The sequence below is a fragment of the Cheilinus undulatus genome, linkage group 6 (genome assembly GCF_018320785.1).
Source record: "Cheilinus undulatus linkage group 6, ASM1832078v1, whole genome shotgun sequence".
Classification (NCBI taxonomy): Eukaryota; Metazoa; Chordata; class Actinopteri; order Labriformes; family Labridae; genus Cheilinus; species Cheilinus undulatus.
In genome coordinates this window covers 12100319-12125300 of record NC_054870.1, presented here as the reverse complement: position 1 = coordinate 12125300, position 24982 = coordinate 12100319, and the positions used below count along the sequence as shown (strand labels likewise).

At 39.7% G+C, this 24982-nt stretch overlaps 2 protein-coding genes across 7 annotated transcripts in view; one reads left to right on the top strand and one right to left on the bottom strand.

Annotated features, from left to right (window-relative positions):
- Positions 1-2678, bottom strand: part of march5 (membrane-associated ring finger (C3HC4) 5) — a 47906-nt gene extending 45228 nt beyond the window's left edge. The window contains exon 1 of the mRNA XM_041789491.1: positions 2265-2678. Coding sequence (XP_041645425.1) covers positions 2265-2305 — 41 coding nt within the window. The 5' untranslated portion in view covers positions 2306-2678. The remainder of the gene's footprint in view (positions 1-2264) is intronic.
- A 1202-nt stretch (positions 2679-3880) lies between these two features.
- cpeb3 (cytoplasmic polyadenylation element binding protein 3) overlaps positions 3881-24982 on the top strand; it is a 105975-nt gene continuing 84873 nt past the window's right edge. For 5 of the 6 annotated variants that reach the window (XM_041790182.1, XM_041790181.1, XM_041790180.1 and 2 more), the window contains exons 1-2: positions 3881-4001; positions 9754-10637. In XM_041790182.1, coding sequence (XP_041646116.1) covers positions 9765-10637 — 873 coding nt within the window. In that variant the 5' untranslated portion in view covers positions 3881-4001; positions 9754-9764. Of the gene's footprint in view, positions 4002-9420; positions 9496-9753; positions 10638-24982 lie in introns of those variants that run through there. The other variant, XM_041790178.1, reaches the window with a different exon arrangement.

The following is a 24982-nucleotide window of genomic DNA, read 5'->3' as shown; positions in this document are numbered from 1 at the left end:
AAGCTTCTTGGTGATTTAAATCAGTGGTGCCACAAACTCATTGCTTGTGTTTTATATAAATTACACATCTAGGGGAAGGAGGGAAAACTGGCCCTGGAGTAAACTAGAGATGATAAGTTGACTGTTTTCTCTTTCAGTGCCACTACAAAAATTACCTCAGAGTGTGACAAATTCAGAACTCTTCTCCTCTCTAATGCTTAACAGTAAAGAGTAGGTCTGTATGGTTTTTGTATTCATCCAGAACTATAACAATTCAAAGTTCATGTTCAGTGAATGCAGTTAAAAAACAAAATCATTTGAGGGGACAGTAAAAGTAATCAAGCACGGCAGTATTCACACCCCAATCCAGGTGGAGGTAATGCTCTTAACTGTAAGCTAATGCTATTAAACAACATACTAAGAAGAGCAAGCAGACACAACAAAACCCACGAGGAAAACGGATAACAAACGGTGGCAAGACCTGCATGCTCCTTTAAAACAGTTGTGGGGAAACTTTGGCTTTAGGGACAGTTAAATATAATGAGGAGTCATGTCATCCAGAAGACTCAATATCGCAGCTAGAAAAAGAAAATAGGTGTCTAAAAACTTAACTGCAACTTCTTTTAAATCCCTTGGATGTGAAAGCAGAGAGGAACCCAGACATTACCCAAACAAATGCATTTTCACAGCTATGAAGGCAGAAGAAGATACCAGCATGGCAATGCCCCTTCCCTTGCACACATAAGTCAGTTCATAATCGACACCAAGGTTGTCAGATTCTTCAACACTCAGCTTTTTTAACCTTTACATGCATTCAGTTTTGTCATGTGTTATTTTAGGTTTGATGGCACAACAAGTATAAAAGTTATGAAAGTAAACTTGCTATGAAGTCATACTTTTAACCCAAAGCTACCACAAGCGGAGAGAGAAATATACAGAGCCCAGGGGTGGGCACTTAATATCGAGACAAAGCAGAAAGTCAGAGTGTTGCTGGTAAGAAATTAAGCGTTGATTCAGAGAAATACGCTGCTATTTTCAGATTGTTTCACAGCAGTTACACTCTTAAGAACTTAGAGACACACCGAGGGTGCAGGATTTCGTTTTATTGATGTGGCAGTCTTGCACCTTCTCGCCTGTTCTGTCTCTCTCCTCCAGCTTTAGTAACAGACTACACCTGCAGCTGTATTATTCACCATCTACAGTACATTTTGGAAAGTGCCATTATCATCTTACGAAGATGCACATGTTTACTTTAGTGTCTGTTTGGGAAAGACAGGGAGCACTGAATCTCTTCATAAATCATATTCCTACAATGTTTGATAGAATTTATCTATATTCGTATAAATCTATTGATATTCAAAGCTAATGCTTATAAAATGTATTCAATGAACTTAAGACCTTTCCTCTCTTTTTGGAAAGAGTGATGGGAAGAGCAGCGCCCTAGCCCCCATATTGACCAGCTGCCACTGGGAACAGGTATCAATAGTTTGATTTTTCTTTCTAGATCTATGTCCAAAGTCAAATCCTTGTATCATGACAACTCTCTTCTTTACCCTTTACTTGTATACAGAAGCAGTGATTGAGCACAAGTAACCACTGCACCTGTTGCTCACTAGTAACTATGTTGCTGCAAGCTTCATGAATCAAAAGTGTGAGATATTGCTCCTACAGGCGCATATTTAACTGGTTCCTATGTTTTAGTGTGTTATCTTATAGGCTACATTGTAATCAAGAACAGTTATATAGCTCCATATTTATGTTTAAGGGAAAACTCAAATTGTAAATCCATGACATTTTATATCGTTTGTTTTCCAGATCAACCAAAATCTAACCGAACTATGACCCTAAAACCGAGGTAGGAACCGAACCAAACAGCTCTGTCAACACCAGAGTAAACATGATCGCGTGGACGTTTATGCGGATAGAACGTGCGGAATATAATAAAATCCTTAATTAATCAAATGATACAGAGGTGAAGGACAACAAGGATGGCATCAAAGTAAATATAAACATGGAAAAATGCATATATCATCATAGTTTGAATCTGTACTCATGTAATGACAGTTGACGTGGAGGACGCCCTGTATAAACACTATATGAGTGTTATTTAAAGTGGAGTTAAAGTGTCAGAAGAGAGAAAAAATAAATAACCACAAGTTAAAACTACTAGTTTATGAATGTCTCCGACAGACTGCAAAGTTTACATCTCCCTTAAGGCCATCATTCTTATCTAACAGAAAGCTACGTAGCAGCATTTAGCATGCTAGCCATAAACTTGAACTCACCTGTCTAAATTCGGCATGACCACAGCACCCGGTTCCGCCATACTCGATGAGACGAACACTCGCTGTCTTGTCGGTAGGTAAGATAAACGTCGTTACAGGTGAAACATTAAATTGCACGTCCGTAGATTTGCGGCAGCTGATGTTGTATCAGTTCCTAGCTAGCAGACGTGCTAACGCTAACTTGCTACCTACATAGGCCTTTGTGTTGACAGGGCGCCTCAGCTGCAAACAGGCCAATTAGTCCGAATAAACCTATTCTTTCGATGTCATTGTCGTCTGAATAACACATATAAGTAAGCGATGCACTATCTCAACTATTAATCCTCTGTTGAGCAGCGACGGCAACGTTTGTCGCCAATATTAATGGTTTGACGTGACCGCTTGACTCCATTGACTAGCTGTCTCTGAGGTAACGCAGAGGAGCATGCCACGCATGTGCGTAATTGCGTCATCAAAACAAAGACGGCGCCCACAAAATTCCCCCATAGGGAAATGTAGTTTTTCTGTGCTTTCATGTCTCTTGTGGATAAAATTCATCAAATTAAAGCTCCAAATGAGGTAAAACTAGGTGTTAACAGAGTGATAACTCACTACTTTAGATTGAGCAGTGCTTAAACTGTTGTTGTGGAAGCGAAACACACCTAATAGCATTAACTTTAAACCAGGCTATTAAGCCTTGTAGTGTTATCTCTAAGTAGGCCTTTCTAAATTAGTGTTTAGTCACCTAAATATATAAAATTGTTTTATTTATTTATTTATTTTTAAAACTGGCATTAAGCCTTTCAGTCGTACATAGCAGTGGTCCCTATGGACTCCACAATCTTTGATATTTGCATCTTGCATGTTTCGACATTACCACAGAGGGGACCTTATAACAGATTTGCATCTCTGTAAATTCCACTGCTTGCCACAGGTATCACAAGAGAGAATTGCTGTGTGGAACCTGTCTGTGATATGACCAGTTTTTCACACTGTCCTTTTAAATGCTGTGTCTTAAAATTTAAAGACCGTGAAATCAATAATAATGTATTTAGTGAGCAATAATCAAAGCAAAAATGTCTAAAGGCATTTACAGTAACCATATTAACCACAATAAATGTCATGACAGAAATACATGTATAGTCAGTTACGTCGAATAATAAGCCCATAGCCTAAATGTAGGCTAAAGCAGAGTTTATAAAATTTGTATTTTATGAAGGACTAATCCTGCAACATCTTGGATCTAGGGTTTTCTAACCCCTTTAGACTTTCATGTGTTTATTGGGCTTTATTGCTAGGCTACTGAAGTCAACTAGGTATTCAATTTCAAATTTATTTGGAAATTGTGCAGTGGGTTAGTCTTCTTTAGACAATAGACTTGATTCTGAAAGTTAACTATAGGCTACATAGCCTTCAGAACTAATGTCAGTTGGTTTTATTTAAACATTATTGTTCACAAAAAGACTCCATAAAGTAAAACCGGTTTTACTGCTGGCTCATCATCAACAACGGGCTAGGTGTTTGTTTTTTCACTTCTGTCTTCAACAGGGACCAAATTTGCCCCATCAGCCACTGCAGTCGCGAGAAACTACAACTCCCAGCATCCACTTCGGCATCATCCATGCGCCGCAGTCAATCAGCTGTTGAGGCAACTGCTGACTATCTCGGTACAAGGGTAGCTCGTTTGTCATACCTGAAGTCAGCCGAAGCAAACAGAAAAACCTTTATTTACTGGGTCCCTAAAGGTGAACGATAAAGGTAATTCAGACTGGACGTGAGACAGAGGAGCGACCCAGCTGTGTGCGCGCGTGCGTGTGTGCGTATATGTGTATGCGCGTGCTGTTTGGCCGCTTGTGTGCAGGGACACATATGGATTAAAGGGGGCTTTCAAGGCTTCTTTAAACGTTTCAGATGCCTCGATCTTCGTGGTAACCAGGCATGTGTATGTGGAGCTTTGGGCAGAGTTTGAGGTGTTGAAAGGCCGGGTAGGTGAGCTGCTGGTTCTGCTGCTTTGATGACCTTGGAGGTGCAGCTTCTGGAGGAGAAAACACGGATTAACCGGTGCTGTGTGTGTGTGTGTGTGCAATGCAGGCTATTGCGACTACCTTCAAAGCCCAATTTAAGGGCTCAGTGGCATCATGCTGCAGAAATAATCCTGCATATGTCATCTTCAGAGTTATTTTCAAACTCTTTTGCAGTCATGTTATTGACAGGCCTTAATGTAGGTTTTATGTTAGCTCTCCTGTAGTCAAGAAAAGCTTTATTTATAATATGATAGATTATAGTTTTGCACAGTTTTAGACCTGCATGATTTGACACTGTGCCATGTAATGTAGTGTGATTTTGCTCTTTGTGCTCCAGTGTTGCCTTGGAATGATGTGCCATATCTTAGTCTTATTTACATTTCAGATTGACCTCCCTGCAGCTGAGTGTGATGTGGCAACTTTATGGCTCTTTCTGAAAGTGAAACTGTTATCTTAATATTCTCAGGGTGTGCTTGTAGCCTTCATGGGCTTTTAAAAATCTAACAAAGTAGCGTTAGTGTCCTAAGGTTAGTATTATGGGGACCTCTGATAATTCTAAAAAAATGTAGATGACACCTATGTTAATCCTAAGTAACTGAACATATCTTTAGATTGCAATAACTTCCAGGGCGTATTAAGCGTCATATTTCAGCACCTATGCTCTTCTGATAATTGTGTCTTAGCTCTAACTTATTTCAGTGTTTGATCAGATATTGCCTGAATTTCCGTAGCTTACTTCCTGTCAGTTCTGCTGTCATTCACCTGCATCCCTCCTCTCTTTGTGCACTCACTGCTTGACCCACCCTGCTTTCCACTGCTTCTCTTTACCTGTGCTTGGTCTAATGTAAATATTCTTTAGCTGTTAATTTTATAAAGTCACATTGATAACACACCTCGCATTTTGAAACATCTCACTCAATTTTCACAGCAGTTGATGTAGCCCTCTTTATTTTACTTTATTTACCATGCATGCATACAATTAATGCTGCTTTCTATCACTGTCGTTGGGCCAACACCTCATATCTCCAAAATCCCCATCTTTTAGGGAATTTAAAAAACATTTTTTCCCAATAATTTAACAATTATTGGCTATAGTCAGTTTCTTTTTTACCCTTTATATGGCTTTGAAATCAGTTAAAACCCCACTGACACATGTAAGGGGTGACCAAAAGAACCGATTCGTAAAAAACAAATTAAATCAGGAAAAATGGAGATATGAGGTTTTTGTCCAACACCAGCAACATGTAAAGTAAAGTAGATGCCATGCATATATGTTTGTAGCCATTGTTAATTTTAGACTCCTGACCCTGCTTTCAGATTAAAACAGAAGCATTAGAATTAAAGAAATACAGAATCATTATAATATGATGTGATCAATAGCCTAAAACAAGGACAAACATTATGTGTCAATAATTGTAAGATAATATTTTTGACATTATTATCAGCATTTTAAATAAAGTTGTTTTGTAATCCAGAGATTATTATCTGATTAATCCAGAAAAAGTACCAACTTTAGTTTTCTCAAGCAATTGCAATATGCTTCCATGCATTTAAAATTGACTTTAAAATTGTAAAAGAAAAAAAAAAAAACAGAAAAAAAAAAAAAAAACGCCATCATATAACAAATGTTAGATTTTTCTAAAGTTAATCTCTTCAAATCTTACTGTTATTCCTCATGTTGATAGTCTTGGTGATCCAAGTAAGATAAAACATTTTAAAGGTGAAAATCTACATTTCAAGCCATTTGTGCCACCAGTACTGTCACATTCTCTGCCTGTTTGTACCAGGAACAATGACAACTGAAACCAAGCATATTATGTTTGAATTGAAGGTGATAAATATTGAGCAGCAGTTGTTTATACTGCAATTACTGCACCGTGGAGAAGGAGTATGGCAGCTGAATTAAGTGATGCAGAGGATGGGGGAATTTTTGTGCTTGTTTGGCCACTGAGAGACATCGATTTTGGCAATCAGATTTGACAAATTGGTTTCTCATCTGCTGCCGTTAATCTCACTCTAGAGTACATCCCCTATGCCTCTAGACGTTTGGACCGGCAGTCACGCAATGATACCCAGGGGACCAATCACAGGCCCCCCTTTAAGCTATAATTAGGTTGAAGTACGGTTAAATCGGCCAGTTTATGGCATCAGTTCAGTGACCATTAAAAAGCCTAAGCTATGCACAGCGTCTGATTACAAATTCACAAGCCTCTTGATTAAATATTTGTTAAAATGTGGAAGAAATAAATTTGTTTTTTGAATTAACAGCAATAGAGTATTAAGATGTCCACTTTTCAGCTATACTCCACATTTTTCAGTTAAAATGGGCGACCAGTCAGCAAAGTGAATTAAACTATTGTCTTGAAATACATGTCATGCAACCATAAGTTCTGGAAAATATATTTCAGACGGGACATTTACACATCAAATATAGTAAGTATTTTTGCACGTATATTTGCTAATATTGAGCATCAACCAAACCACAAAAATGTGAATAAGCCAACTCAGTCCTTTGTTTGTGGTCTGCCAAAGTCTTAAATGATTCAATCTTCAGGATTTTTATCAATTATGACATCACAGTAGCTATTATTATTTGGAATACACAGATACTTATACCTGTATTTTATACCAGTGGCAATACCAAGCCTAAGTACTCATAAAACATAGTGTACCCTGTATTGTTTTACAACATGGTTTTAGCCTCTCATTATTTAAATAGGTAGGAAAAGCTGAAGACATGTCTGATGTTTTGTGATATTTTAACATAAATTAGGATACCAGAAGTAGCGTATACTGTAGACTATTCACTGATAAATTGTCAAGTAGAGGGGTAAGGCAGAGCCAATGAAAATGTGTTAAACTGAGGGCATAGATTGTTAGGTCGCGCCCCATACATGTTGGCATCCCAGGTTCAAGTCTGACCTGCATCTCCTTTCCAGCATGTCTCTCCCCTACTCTTTCATCCCTGTTTCTGACACTATCCACTCCTCCTCTCTAAGTAAAGCCATAAAGAGCCCATAAACATATCTTTAAAAAAAAGAAAAGAAAATGAACTTTCAAAATCATCGCAAGAACTGTAAAGATTGTATTTTGTTTTCATATTTGCACTTCGTATTGGTGATTAAGCTAATAAAGGTGCTTTTACTTGGTCTGTGTATCCCTAGTCATTATAACAACAACAGCCTTCCACCTGGTATCTCCACTCATAGATCTTCATCTACAGCCAAGGAAGCAAACAGCTGCACTCAAAGGATGAAGGGCCGAGCTTTGAAGTGGCTCATTCGAGAGTGACCTGGATGCAGATGGATGACCTCAATTTCATACTGGGAGTCAGATGGGCTCCGCCATAACTTATCTTCTCAGATCGGAAGTCACTTGAACTGAATGGAAGTTTGTCTTCTTTGTTGTTTTCTTCATGTGTCGCCACCATATGAATGGAGGCAGGATCATTAATTTTAAAACGATTCATCAAAATCAATTCAACATAACATTTGTGCTTTTTACTCCCAGAAACTCACTGACTCATCTACATGGATCGCCTTACACAGTGGACTTGCCTCTGGCAATATGGCAGCAGTGTTAATGTACGGCCAGCCAGTCAATCTGGCGTCACATATTATGTCCATGCTCAGTGATATGTGAATATGGATCATAAATGGATTCATTAAAATCAATTTCATGTAATCGTTGTGCTTTTTAGTCCAGATTTAGTGCGTATTCTTTGTCCACTTGTATTTCCTTATATGGCAGACCTGCCTCCATTAGTATGGTGCCAACACATGAAGAAAACAACAAAAAAGACAAACTTTGGCTCTTCAGTTCAAGCAAATTCCAGTATGAGAGGATGAGGTATGGCGGCGCCTGTCTAACTTCTGGTATAAAGTTGAGGTCTGTCGTCTGCATCCAGGAACTCTTAGCTCATTTGCATCTAAAGAGACACACAAAAACCAGAACTCTGAGAAAGGCCTTTATTAACTGGTTTATACAGGGTCAGAAAGCTCCTCTGGTGCTTGATCTATGTTATATTTTGACTAAAGTGCAGTACAGATGTTTCATTTAGACTGTTTCACTGGACACTTTGCTAAAAGGTAGGAATAAGGTTTGATATGAACCAGTCACATTGTACATGGAAAAATAAAAAATGTTCCTGAAAATTCAAAACACTAAAATGATCGAAGACAGCTGCTTTTTTGCTAAGAAAATAAACCTGTGATGTTTGCCAGTTCCTTATAATTTCATGGCACTCATTAAAATAACTCTTAACGCTGTCATTTTGCCAGCTAATATAGCTGCTGTAATCTTCCTCTCCCTCTGCTTCTCTCATCTCATCTTCATCATCTGCCTGTCCTCCTACTACATCTACATCACAAGTTTATTACAGAACATTATGAGTTCGCTTTCACACTCTGGATGTATAAACTTCTTTTTACCCTGATTTTTTGGTTCAAACTTTGTAGGAGTGAATATTTATGTGGCCAATTAAAAAAATATATGTAGCCAAATTTGCTTAACAAAAACAGGCCAGTGCATTAAAAGACTATTTTCCTAAAAAAAAATTTTTTTTTCTTTGATTTAAAAAAAAAAAAAAAAAACAGAGCAAATAATTAATCATAATTAATTTGCTTTGTACACTTTTCTAAATATTATTTTCCTCCCATTTATCCAAGTTTGAGTCTATTTTGCTTTAACATGCTCGCTTCCTGTATGGGCCAATAAAAATCATGATTCATTTAAAAAAAAAAAAAACAGTTATAGCAACGACTAAAGATCAGTCGTTGTGATGGCAGGACAAAATGTACTTCCTCCAATCTGATGCCATTTTTATCTGATGGCCCATTTTAGCTGACTTCACCCTATTCTGGCTAAAACTTAACCTACTCAGTAAATTATCTTAATTTTTGTGCTAACACAGGAAAAAGTTGCAGGGTTAGGTTTGGATCCTTGGTGTGAGGAAGTGTTGTGCACCAGCTTCCTGTGCGTAAAGAGGCTGTGGCGCGTCTTTCTGGCGTGATTCGGTTCTTTAAAAATAAAAGCTCTGCTCTCGTGAGTCGGCGTGCTTGTGTCAAGGTAGATCTGCCTTTAACCTTGCTGAAGGACAGCTGTATTTACTGACGTATGTAAATGAATATAGGGGAGGTCCTTGGGCTGAAAACACACTCTGAATCAGTTTCACATTGCAGCCTCGGAGTTCCTGCGTGGAAGGAAAAAACGAGACGTGGCGAAATCTGGTGAATATCTACAGCCATATGCTCCCCCGTGTGTTATTTGTGGGATTTATGAATCATTCTCGTAGTCTTGGGAAGTGTGTTTTCCTCTTCTTCTGCTCGGCTAAATGGGTGATCACGCATTCGCTTTGCAGCTGCCTGCTCCCTCTAACATCCTCTCCGTGTCCGAGCTGTCCCACTTCATCAGATACTACAGCAGCGATCTCCTGCTTTACAGCGATCATAAGAATAACTGCTCGTCTCTGTTTCCCCTTATTGCAGCTCAGCAAACCATGCAGGATGATTTACTGATGGACAAAAACAAAGCTCAGCCTCACCATCAGCAAGATCAAGTAGACCCTCCTCCCTCCACACCGACACCGTCATCGGAGCCCACTTCTTCTTCATCGGAGTCGGAGAGCCCGTCAGCCGGGAGCAACCCCGCGGCTTCAGCGCTCGGCAGCAGTAAGGACAAAGTGCCGATGGAGTCGCCGATCCTGCCCGGGCTGAGCTTCCACCAGGAGACCGGCGGACCCCTGTCTTCTCCTTCCTCCTCTTTTGGGAGCACTTGGTCCACGGGAACCACGAACGCCGTGGACGATAGCTTTTTCCAGGGAATACCCTCTGTGAACGGGACCATGCTTTTCCAGAACTTTCCCCACCACGTCAACCCGGTCTTCGGGGGGAATTTCTCCCCGCAGATCGGCGTGGCCCCGCAGAGCCAGCAGCATCAACAGCAGCAGCAGCAGCAGCAGCAGTCCCAGCAGAGGAGGTCCCCGGTCAGCCCCAGCCAAGGCCCCTTCCCCCAGAGAAACGCTTATCAGACCATCATGAACAACAGTAAAGGCTCGTCGTCCTCTTCGGCCCCTTCCTCCGCTTGGAATAATCACCAGAACGCCGCGTGGAGCACAGCCTCCAACCCCTGGAGCGGGCTGCAGGCGGGCAGGGACCCGCGCAGACCGGTGGGTGTCGGGGTAGGGGTCGGAGTAGGAGTCGGTGTCGGGGTGCCGTCACCCCTGAACCCCATCTCTCCAATGAAAAAGCCCTATTCCAGCAATGTTATAGCACCCCCTAAATTTCCCAGACCGGGTCCTCTCACCCCAAAACCCTGGATGGAGGACAGCGCCTTCAGGACTGACAACAGCAACAACATACTGCCTTTCCAGGTGAGTTCCCTCTCAGCAGACTTCTGGTCTTTTCTGATTCAAGGTAATGTGGCATGATTCTTTTACCCTCTGAAATCAACCCTGCATGGTAGTTTATTTCACAAAGCTCCCAAACTGTACCATCTGTACCATACCGAGAACCAGAGCTGCTCCAGTAGGGCAAAAACACATTTATGATTATTCTGATTGATACTGAGATCAGGATTGTTAAAACAATTCATCTTTGAAGTTTTAACACCTGCATCATAAAACTCTATGGACCTTAAACACCCTTAACACCACCAGATCTTTGAAGACAAATCAACAGATTGAAAAAATGTATGAAAATGATAAGAAATAATCAGCTTTAGTAAGGCGTGGTTATGTACGCTTGTGCCCAAAATAAGATAACAAACACAGAAACATTCATGTCATACACATGTCAACACTAAACATTTGCAAAACAACATGGAGAACAGTCGATTAGTCTCAGTTATCTCATTTTTATTATTGGAGAGCCAGATATGTAATTACAATTTAAACTTGATTACTGGCAGCACTTAGGGCCCCCCCCCCCCCCCCCCAACCAGGACCCAAACTGATACCCTGGTATAAAAAGTCCACATCAATTTTGCTGCCTAGACTCCAGGATAGGAACCAATGCTGTACAGCATCAGCCTCTGCAGGGACCCCCATCATTCAAAATGCCTTCAATTTCTCATACATTACAATGCTAAATATAGAAAAAGAAAAAAAAAAACATATCCTTTGGGATTTTGCATTTATTCCAAGAGGACAGGGCAGCTAATATTGGAAGTAGGAAGTCAGGGAAAGCCAGTGGGGAATGGCATGCAGGGAAAGGATCCACAGTTTCAAACTGTCCATATGAAGATGAGCTTCTGTACATGCAGTACAACCTTACCACTTGCATCCCCTGTTCTTGTTTCATTAATAGTCGATGTTTTTTTGTATTTAGCCACTCTGTTTGTTCATTTGTGTTCATTTTTGTTTTTTAAAAAAGTAATTAACGATAACCTAATTTTTAGACATTTTATCTTTTATTATTCATTTATCACATCCAGAGTCTTTCATAAACAGTCTTTGTGATAAAATGTAATTATTCCATAACAAAATGAAGAGTTAATGGAAGTTGATTAGACATTGATGTTAACTGAACTATAGACACACAGTATGTAAAACCATGTAGATTTCAATGTGCCATGATTAATAATGTCTTGTTTAACTGTTGTTGTCACAAACACTGTTTTAACTGGAGATGCACTGATTGTCAAAATTAGAGCCAGCATTGATGTGTTTTTTTTTTTTCATGACTTAATTTAATATAACGCTCCCATGCCAACAATTCTCTCATGTTTGGCCAAGAAAACAAATGTTTGTGTCATGGGCATTAGAACTGTAAAAAAAAAAGGTTTCGACAGTTGAATGAAGGGCTAGGGGTCTTTCCCTTGAACATTTACGACAGAGAATAAAGCATAGACTGTAGAAATAACTGGACAAACCCTGTGTGACGTCAGCTGTCTGCTCACAATAGGCAGACTCAAACTGCTTTGAGGCTTATCTGCAGTGGCTTCCATACTGAAATCACCGTCTCAACCGAACTTTGGATCAACCTAACGGCCCGCCCACTAAGCTCAACTTCCTGTCAGCTAGCTAGCATTCTGGTTGACAGAGTAGGTAGCTTCCGCCCGTCAAACTCTCTGTCAGTCAAATGAGACCCACCAATCAGTGCTCAGTGAGGTTTTTCCTCACTATAATCAAAACAACTGTGGTACAAAAAATTCACCCCATACAGTGAGAGGACATGAGGAGCTAATGAGACACATTTGGTTTTTTTGAACCAGGCTGTAAACCAGCTTATTTCTTGTGTAAAAAACATCTTTTTACGTGTGTTCAGGCAGGACTTCCAGTGTTCCTGCAGCCAGCCTCAGGTGGACACTCGCTGTATTGCAGTTTTTTTACTTCATTTTTCAGGACCGGAGGTTGCCTGATTCATGTATCTTTTGGTAACTGGGTGTATGGTTTTGATCAGATATTACATTACATTAAAAATGTTCTTTGAGTTTTATTTAAAAGTTTGCTACCTTTTCATGTTCCTTTGGGAGTCTTTATTGACAATCATTAGACCAACATGTAACAGGCTTGACATTATTCTAGTCTACTGATTGTTCTTGCTTTTTGCCAGCCTAGCCAACAAGGCTGGAAATCCATCCACAAAATGGCATACAAACCATTTGTATGCAGTATAAATGTATAAATAGTTTGTGTTTTTTAACACAGTTACAGTTAAAGGGAGGGTCATTCATGGATTGTATTAAAAAATGGATGTGTGGGGCTTGGCTCACCCATATTAAACAGCTCCAACACCCATGGTTTGTCCCACAGACTAATTCTGCTCAGTTAAAATCCTGTATTTCACTAAGCAGTTAGGTGAACTGGATGTCAGAATTGATTTGATTTAATTTGACACAATAGATAAACATTGGTTTCTGACATAGCATGTGATTGCAGCCATTATATTCCCCAGCTTACATTACAACCTAACTCCGCCCAAAATGATTGCAAAAGCAATGCCAGAGCGAAAAACATCTTTTCTGTCATGGAAAGCTTAAAGTGTGGCCCTAGAAAGAAATATGGTCCAATTCTGATGACACTGCTGCTATACTACAGCTACATCTGAGCTTAAGTGCTGACTGGTGGCAGCCATTGTTATTGACTTCTACAACTAAACCCTGCATGTAGCTACTGCCTCATTCTCCAGCAACAACGCTGACTGGCCAGACCCATTTCAGGGTCAAGGACAAATGGTGCAGATTGGAGCTTTGCAAGATGGATTTGCCTGTTGACAGACATGGATTCTTGTGAATCCACTGACTGTGCAAGGTTACCACATTACCACACTCATGTCAAATGCCGATGTTTACAGCCTGGTTTAAAAAAACAAATTAAGTTGGTATAGTACACAACTTCATAGGAGCATGCAGTTCAGGAGGTAAATCTTCTTATAATTTAACTAGCTTGGTTGAAGAAGGACATGAGCTACGCATAATTAGGACGATAGCCGATATGACAGCAAATCAGCAAGATGTCACTGTTTGTAAGGAGGCTTAAGGTCCAGCATCTCTTTGTCTGGTGTCGGTCCATTTAAAGAAAGTTTGAGACAGCCTTTTCAATATGACGACAGCACAGATTGGCTTCACAGGCCACCTTTAGTGATCAAATGGCTGGCGTCACCCAGACTTTGTGCAATACTTAAAACAGTCCATTAGCACAATTCATACACAGAGCCAATGCTTTACAGTGTTAAATGAACATTCACAGCAGCACAAAATATATCTCACATTGAGTAATAAAACGATGAAAAGAAGGTGAATTAGAATTTCATCTTTTAAAAAAACAAAAATATAACATTCAGCAAAAAATAAGGACACAAAAATAGAAATGTATTCATCGTATTGTTCTAATGTAAGTAGCCAACAAGCCTATAGGATAAGGACACCCTGGATTTTCAGTTAAGATAGATATTTAAAAACCATTGGACTCATTTTATTTTTTAAAATATATATGTTGGGGCTTTCTATGCCTTCATTCAAAGTGGAGCCTAGAGTCAGATACAGGGATGAAAGAGCTAGGGGAGAGACATGCAGGAAAGGAGCCCAAGGCCTGCCTAAAGCCTGGGCTACCCACATATATGGGACACGGCTTAACTGCTAGGCCATCTACGCCCTGAAATATTTGCTTTTAGGATTTATTTTAGCACACTAATCATGTATGTTCAGTCTTTCTCCTTATATTCTATTTCCCATAATAGGATAGAAAAGCAGAGTTCCAGAAGCATGGATGTTAAATGCTGATTAGTCATTAGAATATCTTTATAAGGCAATAAGAGAAGCTGTACTTAAAGTGAAGAATGATCAACATGTCTCGCAGGTCATGCAAGTTAAAAAACTGAATCAGTGAGTTCTTCAAGTATTAAAAACTGGTTATCTCTATTTTTAAGCACGTAGACAAACAAACAGCCCTTGAAATAGTCTCACAGTGTGCACAGTTTACACTAAATGGTTAAATTTCCTCTGCCAGCTCACTCTGCGAGGTTTAAAGGGCACATGACTCATTCAGGAGCTCCTTGTTGCCGTAAGCTTTTGAATCCAGACCAACATGATCAGTATTACGTCTCGCTCTAATGATCAGGAAATATTTGTTGTTTTTACAATTTTATTTTCATGTTGGTTTAAAAAAACTGTGGGCTGCAGAGAACATGTTTCACTGTAAACAGGAGGAATCATGCACGAGCCTGAAAGCTTCTTAAAACAGAAAAATCAGTCTAAACTAAATTAGAATACATTACAGCTTAGCCTTAATGCTAAGGGGAAGAGTTGATCTCATTATAAAGAAAAACAAAGGAAAAAATATAGAAGATTAACTCTGCTAATGGCAGAGACTATTTGGCTAAGATTCAGTATTTTAAGATGCATAATAGGTGTGTGGACCCAACCTTTGTAGCACATTTTGATTGGCTCCTGTTCAGGTAATGGGTAGGGTGTGAACCTGAAATGCAGTGTAAGGCCAATGGATGGAGAGAAGAGAATTCCTTTGACTCATTCAAAACAACAGTTTACTGAAAAACAGGCCGATCAGTGGGTTTCTAACGTACTTTATTTTCTTAAAGTGCTGGCATTGATTTAGATTTGTTTTCTGACTGGAGACTTTATTTCAGATCAAAAATGCCCTAAGTTTTATGTCTAAATAACCCAGCTGACAGCTCAGTGATGGTGGGTTAGGTTGATTTTATGCTATTCTTTGCATGCTGTTCAAGTTGTGGGTCAAAGCCCAGCATTTAAACTGTGGAGCTCGTGCAGAATGACAGCTTAGGCCCGACTGAGGTGAATCAGTGCAAGAGTAAATGGATCTCCAACCATAGCTGTGTTAGTCCGACCTTGAGAAATTTAGTGTAGCATGATTTTAGACCAGCGTGTTTACATGCATTTTAAAGGTCCAATCTTAGCTGATCAATGGGATAATTCCACTTTTCTAACGACGTGTAAACATACTCTGACTACTTTTAAAATAACTTCTTGTTAATTCAATAAGAGTAAGATCCAGGCAGAATGGATCACCAGCCACATTTGAACCTGTTACCATAGAGGTGAAACATGGCCCGGTGCAGGGTGAAATTCCAGCCAGCTTGAAACATCCAGCTTTTTCAGGAGATAATGATTGTGTGTGTCAGTCAGACCTGCTGTCACAGTTTTCCCCTCTGCTGAGTGCTTCTTTCACTCCACTTATCACCAGGACAGCAGGTCAAAATGCCACAGGTCACTCTGTGCAGAATGGTGACTGTTTACTGAAGTACTGTCATGGATTCTCATGTGCTCCAGAGCTGCCTGATGAACCATGAGGATTATACTGACATATTACTGCAGTTAACTCACTAGGGAAATAAACGCTGTTTTCATGCATGCAGTCCTGAAATTTTCCAGAAAATTCCAGCTGCTCCTGAAAACTTCGTGAGTTGTCCGTTCACATGTTCATTGCACAGATAGGTACTTCCTTGTTGAACAGGAGTGGGGTCTCAGGAGACAGAACATGAGGTGAAAAGAACAACCCAGGACTAGAAGACAAAGCAACACATGATATCAGGACATTTCTTGCCTTTATGTCAATACACAGTCTTGTATGCACTTGTATTTTGAGAAGAGCTACATGTGAGCAGAAAACATGATAAAGGGATTTCATTACTCACAGAGGGATTAAACTGGTAGTACTGCTCACAGGATATAGACATCATCATCATACCTTTTTGTTTACTTGTGAGGAAATTTCCTGAATATTTTCTGTGGCTTTTCACATTGGTTCACTTTGACCTCCTGGAAAATTTACTAGGGGGCTGGTAGGAAAATTCCAGGTACAGCTGGGATGACAGATTGGTGAATTTGCAGCTCACCCCAAATTTCAGGATAATTTTAAGAAGTTTTGTGTTTTTGTGAAGTATGAAACACCATCTTATGCACATCAAAAACAAAATTGTCTTGTTCACCAGAACTATCGCATGGTAAACAAAAACTATCTTGTGGTCAACAGAAGCTATCTCATTGTGCCACAGCATACTTTTTGGTGTGCACAAAATCATTTCTGGTGACCATGACTGTCTTGCGCACTAGAAACTGTCTTGTGCACACCAAAAAGTATGTCGGGGTCACTAGAAACTATCTTGTGCGCATCAAAAATTATTTCAGGGTCGCCAGAAACTGTCTTGCGCACACCAGAAACGATCTTCTTAGCACCAAAAAGTATGTCGGGGTCACCAGAAACTATCTTGTCCATACAAAAACTTTCAGGTGGTGACCAGAAACCATCTTGTGCAAACCAGAAACTATCTTGCACACAATAGAAACTGTCTTGTGCACACCAAAAAGTATGTCGTGGTCAACAGAAACCACCTTGTTTGTACCAAAAACTATCTTGTTGTCACCAGAAACTATCTTGTGCGCACTATAAACTATCTTGTGCACACCAAAAAGTAAATCAGGGTCACTAGAAACGATCTTATTCATACCTAAAACTATCTTGTGGTCACCAGAAACTATCTTGCATACACCAGAAACTATCTTGTGCACACCAAAAAGTATGTGGTGGTCACCGGATACCATCTTGTTGCACCAAAAACCATCTTGTGTTCACCAGAAACTATCTTGCGCACACTAGAAACTGTCTCGTTTATACCAAAAAGTATGTTGTGGTCAACAGAAGGCATCTTGTTTTTACCAAAAACCATCTTGTGGTCACTAGAAACTATCTTGTGCGCACTATAAACTATATTGTGCACACTATAAACTATCTTGTGCACACCAAAAACCATTTTGTGGTCACCAGAAACCATCTTGTGCACACCAAAAAACTATGCCATGATCACCAGAAACTATCTTGTTTGCACCAAAAAGTATGTCAGGGTCACCAGAAACTATCTTGTTCATACAAAAACTATCTTGTGGTCACTAGAAACTATCTTGTGCACACCAGAAACTATCTTGCGCACAATAGAAACTGTCTTGTGCACACCAAAAAGTATGTTGTGGTCAACAGAAACCATCTTGTTTGGACCAAAAACTATTTTGTTGTCACCAGAAACTATCTTGTGCACACCAAAAAGTAAATCAGGGTCACTAGAAACAATCTTATTCATACCCATAACTGTCTTGTTGTCACCAGAAGCTATCTTGCATACACCAGAAACTATCTTGCACATACTACAAAGTATGTGGTGGTCACCGGATACAATTTCATTGTACCAAAAACCATCTTGTGGTCACCAGAAACTATTTTTTGCGCGCACTAGAAACTGTCTCATGCATACCAAAAAGTATGTTGTGGTCAACAGAAAACATCTTGTTTGTACCAAAAACCATCTTGTGGTCACTAGAAACTATCCTGTGCACACTATAAACTATCTTGTGCACACCAAAAAAGTATGCCATGATCACCAGAAACTATCTTGTTAGTGTGGACCAGCAACTATGTTGTTCACGCCAAAAATCATCTTTTGATCACCCCAAACTTTCTTATGGCCACCAAAAAACGATCTTGTGTTCGCCAGACACTATCTTGTTTGCGCCAAAAACTGTGTTGTGGTCACTAGAAACTATCTTGTAGTTACCAGAATTGATATTTGTCTGCCAGTGTCCCTTAGGGGATCCACAGATAGCACAAAAACGTCATCTGTTAAAACAGTATACTATTGCTAAAATGTATTATTTCTTTGAATAAAGAAAAAATGCTGGTTCATATTATAAATAGATTCTAGTAGTAACCCTAAGGATAACATGAGCGGAGCATCTGATGGAAAGTTTTTGTTTGGTTAACCCTTTTATACTCTCAGAGAATAGAAAAAAAAAGAGTTATTTGTTCATAAAAAGACATCAGTTTGTTTCTTTATAAAAAGCAAGACACTAATCAATCAGTAGGTTTGAACATTATTTGGTAGCATTTATTGTTTTAAGCTCTTTTTGAAGAGATAGAGATGATAAAATTTTTATTGTGCATTATGCCATATCTTAATACATACATAAAACATCATAAGCCAAGTGTATGACATTACTATCAACTACATATTAAAGGGAGGATAGCAGTCTGATTTTTCCCTGCAGAGAAGTCAGCAGGCTGTAGCAGTAATTCTGAGTTGATGACTGATTCTTTTAATTGACTGACTAAGGGAAACACTGTCGTTAACCAGTTAATTAGCCTGCTAATGACTTACCCTCGGGCTCATCTTAACATTTGAAAGACCCCCACTCCTCTGTAGCTTCACCCTCTTATCCAAATAGAGTAGCGCTTGCTCCAAAAATTTGGTAGATAAATGCCAAAATGCCAAACCGAAGGATTTAAACGCTTGTCTGTAAAGCAGAGGTGGGCAACTGGCAGTCTGGGGACCACATGTAACCCCTGTCCTCACTCAATACGACCTGTGAGTTGGATTCAACTCTCAAAACTTGAGTTTGCAATGAAACACCATGCATGAATGCGTGCCATATGAAAAACAGAAATATATCTATAATAATCTTTGATTATTTAAGCACGTTTTCTCCTTTGCAGTAAATAATGGCACACAAAATTGGCTTTAATTGTTTCTGTAAACTCTTGTGAAAGATTACTTCATGCATTTGAAAAACCTCAACATGAATCAAGTATAAGTAAATAATTTGTAAATAAATTGTTTATTGAATGAGAAGTTGCATAAATTGCATTTCTTCACTCACTAATCTATGAAATAATATTTGAATTTCAGTTTTAAAATTTAAGTGTTGGTACAATGCGTTCTGGTGAGAGTTCTTTGAGAGTGTACTGCAGTTTGTAAGTTTTCCCCCTTTAGTAGTGAGAGTTAAAATACTGATTATGCTACATTCATAGTAAAGTCAAGCTATGGCTGTAGCTTGTTAATGATATTTAAATGGACTATGTCCCAATATACAGGCATCAGGGGAAAGTCTATTTATTGCTCAAACTCTCAGGTTGCTTTACAAGCCTTCCATGGCTTGCTGCTGATAGGCTTCCCCACAGCATGATGCTGCCAACACTGCACTTCACAGTGGGGATGGTGTGTTTGTTGTGATGTGCAGTTTTTGATGTCTGCCGAACATAGCACCTTGTCTGATGGCTGAAAAACTCAATTATGGTCTCATCAGACCAAAGAACTTTCTTCCACTTGACCATGGAGTCTCCCACATGTCTTTTAGTGAAATCTTGTTGAGATTTGATAGGAGTTTTCTTCAACATGCCACTCTCCCATAAAGCTATGACTGGTGAAGAACCTGGGCAACAGTCGTATGCAGAGTCTCTCCCATCTCAGCTGCTGAAGCTTGTAACTCCTTCAGGGTAGTCATAAGTGTCTTGGTGAACCCCCACACTAGCCTCCTTCTTGCATGGTCACTCAGTTTGTTAGGGCAGCCTGATCACGGCAGATTTACACGTGTACTAAGTTCTTTCTATTTCTTGATGATGATGTTACTAAACTCCAGGGGATGTTCAGAGCATTAAAATTTTTTTGTATCCATTCCCTGACATGCATTTCAGTAACCATTTCTCTGAGTTGCTTGGAGTGTTCTTTTGTCTTCATGGTGTAATGGTAGCCAGGAATACTAAATAACCTTCCGGACACAGGTGCTTTTTTACTACAATCACTTGAGACACATTTACTAAAACATCTAAGTGGAAGAATTTTTTTATGGGCACTGTTTGCTGTTTTACTACTGTGTCAAAGCCTAGTGTGTAATGCTTCAACCAGTTTAGGTCAGATTATGATGTATACATGCAAGAGTAAACTGATAATCATCTGCATTATCTAGGAAGCCTGGCAGATAATCATACTGATGTCCTTCCTGATTCCTATCCGACCCAGGTCAGCAAAGGCCAGATAATTGGATGGTTATGAAGATTATCCTCCCAGGTTTTCCTGTGGAGTGTTAAGAGCAATCTTTCCTGCTCCAGTCTGATATAACTCTTTCTAACTGCATGTAAGCTTACTGAATATGACACTTTAGGTCTGTGGTTCTCTCTTTGTCATCATAAAAGAAGCAGTGGGTCTTGAGGCTTGACAAGTTTAGAACCACTGCTTTTAGTATCTGAAATATTCCATCCCCAAAACAACTCAGGTGGCTGTATCCACTTTTTTATAGAGGAACAGCTTGTTCATTTATTAACCATAGCTTGTTTTGTGCTCTCCTGTCTGAAAAACTGACATTTTAGTTTTAAATTGAAAAGCTCCTTCAAGATCACAGAGTTCATATCAGCATTTGCATCAGTACTTGTACATTTTCAGATAATTGACAGGGTATCTGCTTCAGGGTTATTCAAGTTTGACAGTGAAGTGATGTTTTCAAGAGCTTATGTGTGTCTCGGTGATGCAACCCTTGGCTGTCGCTCACACTTAGCTGTTTAGCAATTACAGCCATAATTGGAGGGAAGTTATCACCAGGATGCAAGGTCAGGGTGCCACATGTCAAGTGTGCTGTTTACTGAAGTGAAACTCAGTCAAACTGCTGATCTGAGCAGCAGGCTGGGTTACACACGGCAGTCCCGCACTGTCATGTGGACAGCTGGTGACAGGTGTACATGTTGTCATCCTGTAGATCTGCCTCGGTGGTATTGTAAGATAAAACATGGAGTCCCTGCGTGCTTCGATATGTGCTCATACTCGCCTGCTGCCGGCTGACGCTTCAAGGCCGAGGAATGTCAGGAATTTAACTTAACATGTCAGCGTGAAGCTTCAGACACAAACTCACATGATGGTCTGAGGAGATTTTCTGATTTAAAGTGCTGTTAGTGGCCTTTATTATGAGCTGATCTGTGATCACAATCACATCAGATCAGATCAACAAGCTCAGAGTTTTTCAGCAGTCAGGGGCTGTCTGATGCAAAATCACTACTAGGTATACACAAATGTCTGTGAGCTTGTACCTTATACTTTACATTCTGCCTGAACGTCATATTTTTCCAATGGTCAGATGACACAGCTTTAACCTGGTATGTATCTTAAATAAGTGTAGTGTTGTAAAGGCCAGGACTGAGAGGGCAAAGAGGGCATGTTGGCTATCACCACATTTGTACTGATTAATTCTCAAATCAATCAATAAAAATAGTAGAATAGTTATTTTCAAATTCTTAAACATAAAAAAATCAAATGTAAAGTTTGTGTCTAAAGTTCCCTACTTCCCTTTTCTTACATAGGAAGATGTCTATAGACCTTTAGCAGACATGTGACTACTGTGACATAATGCTCTACAGTGGGCAGTAGAAGTAGAAGTGCTGACACTAGACCACTTGACTATAATCATATCTGAGATGTATGTAGGATCCATAAAAATTACAGGAAACGACAACAAATAAAATTGGCTTTGGACCATCGGTTGTTTATTGCTTTTGACTGTGCATTGTGAGATACAATAAGTGCACTGGCTTAACAATTATACATGACCTCTTGGAAGTCAGCACCAGCAGAACTGCTGGTCAGATAGATTAATTCTTAATACTTTATTCATTTGAGGCCTGCAACCCCAGTCAAATGTCAGGATTTGGAATTATTTGCCTATAGGAACATTATTATTATGTAGTGCTCAACATAGTTAGTGGTTTGATTTTTAGACACAGACAGAGACAAAAAAAACATCAGTTAATCTAAGCTTTCAAAATAAAACCAAGGAATATGTATAAATCACTTAGCAACAAAAGAGCAACAACAACTAACACGGCAAGGAGAGTACAGATGATATAGATATTTCTCTTTGATTCTTCAGATATCTGCAACATTTTTAATCTCAAATCACTGAATAAATCCCTCATCATGTTGCCTTAAGGGCAGCCACAACAGTAGCAGGGTTTCCATGATGGTTTTTCCCAAAATAAAAGTGATATTTCTTAAATTTTGACTAAGTACAAATATGCTTTGAATGTGTTTCCATTGAAGGGAGTTTTGCACATTCTCGTAGAATCTAATCTCGCGAGACTTTGCTGCAAGGAAGTTGGACGCTCAAAATCCATTGTGTGCTGGTACAGTTATGATTGCATCTACAGCCGTTGCCTTTACAATCTTGTACAAAAGACGAAGGCAACAGATGATGGTTCAGAGGCAAAGTCCGTATGTACAGCGAAAGCCACGTATAAGGGTGTAAGTATGATGTCAAAAAAAGTCTTCTCCTCTGTGCACATGTACCGCGCCATGTTGTCTCAGAGGGAACTGGTCATGTGACACAATATGTTACGTCCTGTGAATTATAAATGTGGAAAAAGTCTTTCCATTGCACTTTTGTGATATATTTCTATATCAAAGCGTCTGAAATACCTCCTCATTAAAATGTAAAAACTTTTTAGTGATATTTGCAAGGTTTTTTTAAATTCAGGTGTTTCCATCACCAGTTTTTTTATCGCGCTATTTAGATTTTGATCATTTCTAAGGGTAATGGAAACTCAGTGTGGGTGACAAATTCTGCTAGATATTTTGCATACTTCCAGGTCTGACAACTCAAAAGCAAAGCAGGTCCATGTGACTGAGGTACTGTAGCTTTTTTGTTAACCAGTATCTGCCTTTGTGTCATCTAGTTTAGCTTTCTCCCTTTGTGAACTGGTGGGCATGCCATGGCTCCCTCTGCTCCTCACTTAAATCAAGGTGAGAGCTGTTTTGGTGGGAGGGGCACAGGCTTTGTTGTAAAAGAAGGGAGGATGCATTCAATTTACCACACATGACCAAACCAGTATGAGGCAGAGTTGTTGTTTCATTTAAATGATCTTGTTGTCATGGTTGTGGGAAGCCAAAACAATGATGAGAATTAGATCAATTCCTAGTGTTCATATCCATGATCTGCTCCTGAGTCTTGCAGCCTGCCTGAGCAGACTTTATAGATTTAAATCAGGTATTTGTCTCAACTGCTCGGCCTGTTTCTTATCATGAGCTCCTTTAAATCATGTCCAAAGGAAAGATGAGCTGCAGTGTAGTCAGCAGGTGAACATAAACCTGCCCTGCACATGCTGGGTTCATATCTGAGGTCTTTTTAAACTCGTACATGTATTTCTGATTTCCATGGTTAATTTGACCACACTGAGCTCTGTGACCCCCCTCATCCACATGTGTCAGAGAGGAGGGGGGAGGAGGGGGAGGAAACCCACAGCTCAGCGTTTTAAGTGTTTACCGTTTGTACCAAGTGGGCAGATTTTTATCTGAGCTGCGCTGTCGGGTGCAGAGAACGGGGAATAACACTTTTGAATGATCAGCCGAATGAGCAACAAAAGCTGTGAGTTCAAACAAAGAGACCCCGACTCCCGGACGCACACAGGACACAGCTGTCTGACCACTGTCCTGATCACACACAAACATACACACAAAAAGAGTGGGCGTCTAAAGTTTTATGAGCACTGATTGATGAATTGACTCTTAGATGTAGGACTGATCTGGACCGGTTCACCTATTCCAATCACAACAAAGTCTGCTCGACAAGGATGCAGGGCTAAAGAGGAGATGCTGAATTTATGAATATATGTTTTACTTGTTAAAAAAATAAATAAATACACAACTGACAAATGTACATTAAAGGGGTAGTTTGGTATTTTCAAAGTGGGTCTCAATGGTAACTTTTTTCAACACATGAGTGTTGATCAGTGTCATTCCCTTAAGTAGACAGACCCAGGTTGTTTGTGCCATATGCTCAGGTAAATGTAAGCTATATACCTGTCTGATCACATTGTAGCATAGTGCTTCAGCATGCCAAGACCTTTTGGACAATGCAATGCTTCCAACTTTCTGGCAACAGTTTGAAGAAGACCCTTTTCTATTCCAACATGACTGTGCCTCATTGCACAAAGCAAGCACTATAAAGACATGGTTTGATGAGTTCAGTGTCAAACAACGTGGCTGGCCAGCACAGATCCCTGACCTCAGCCCCATTCAGCACCTTTGGGAACAGAAATTGTGAGTCAGACCTTCTTATCCAACATCAGTGCCTGACCTCATAAATGCTCTACAGAATGAATGGGCACAAATTCCCACAAAAACACTCCAAAATCTTGTGGAAAGCCTTCCAAGAAAAGTGGAGGCTGTTATAGATTCATATTAAAGTGCATGTTTTTAAATTTAATGTCATTACAGTCAGTGTTGGTGTATTGGTCAAGCATCCAAATACTTTTGTCCATTCAGTGTATTCAGTGCACAGACATATCTAGTTATAAACAACCTAAAAACATACTGCCTTCAGCCTTGGCTGTTGTCTTCATGGAGGCACCCGGTGTACCTGCTGCAGGATAAAAATCTTAAAGCAGTAGGATCAGGTGGAACAGAGTTTCAGTCAGATGGATTTGATAAGAAATGT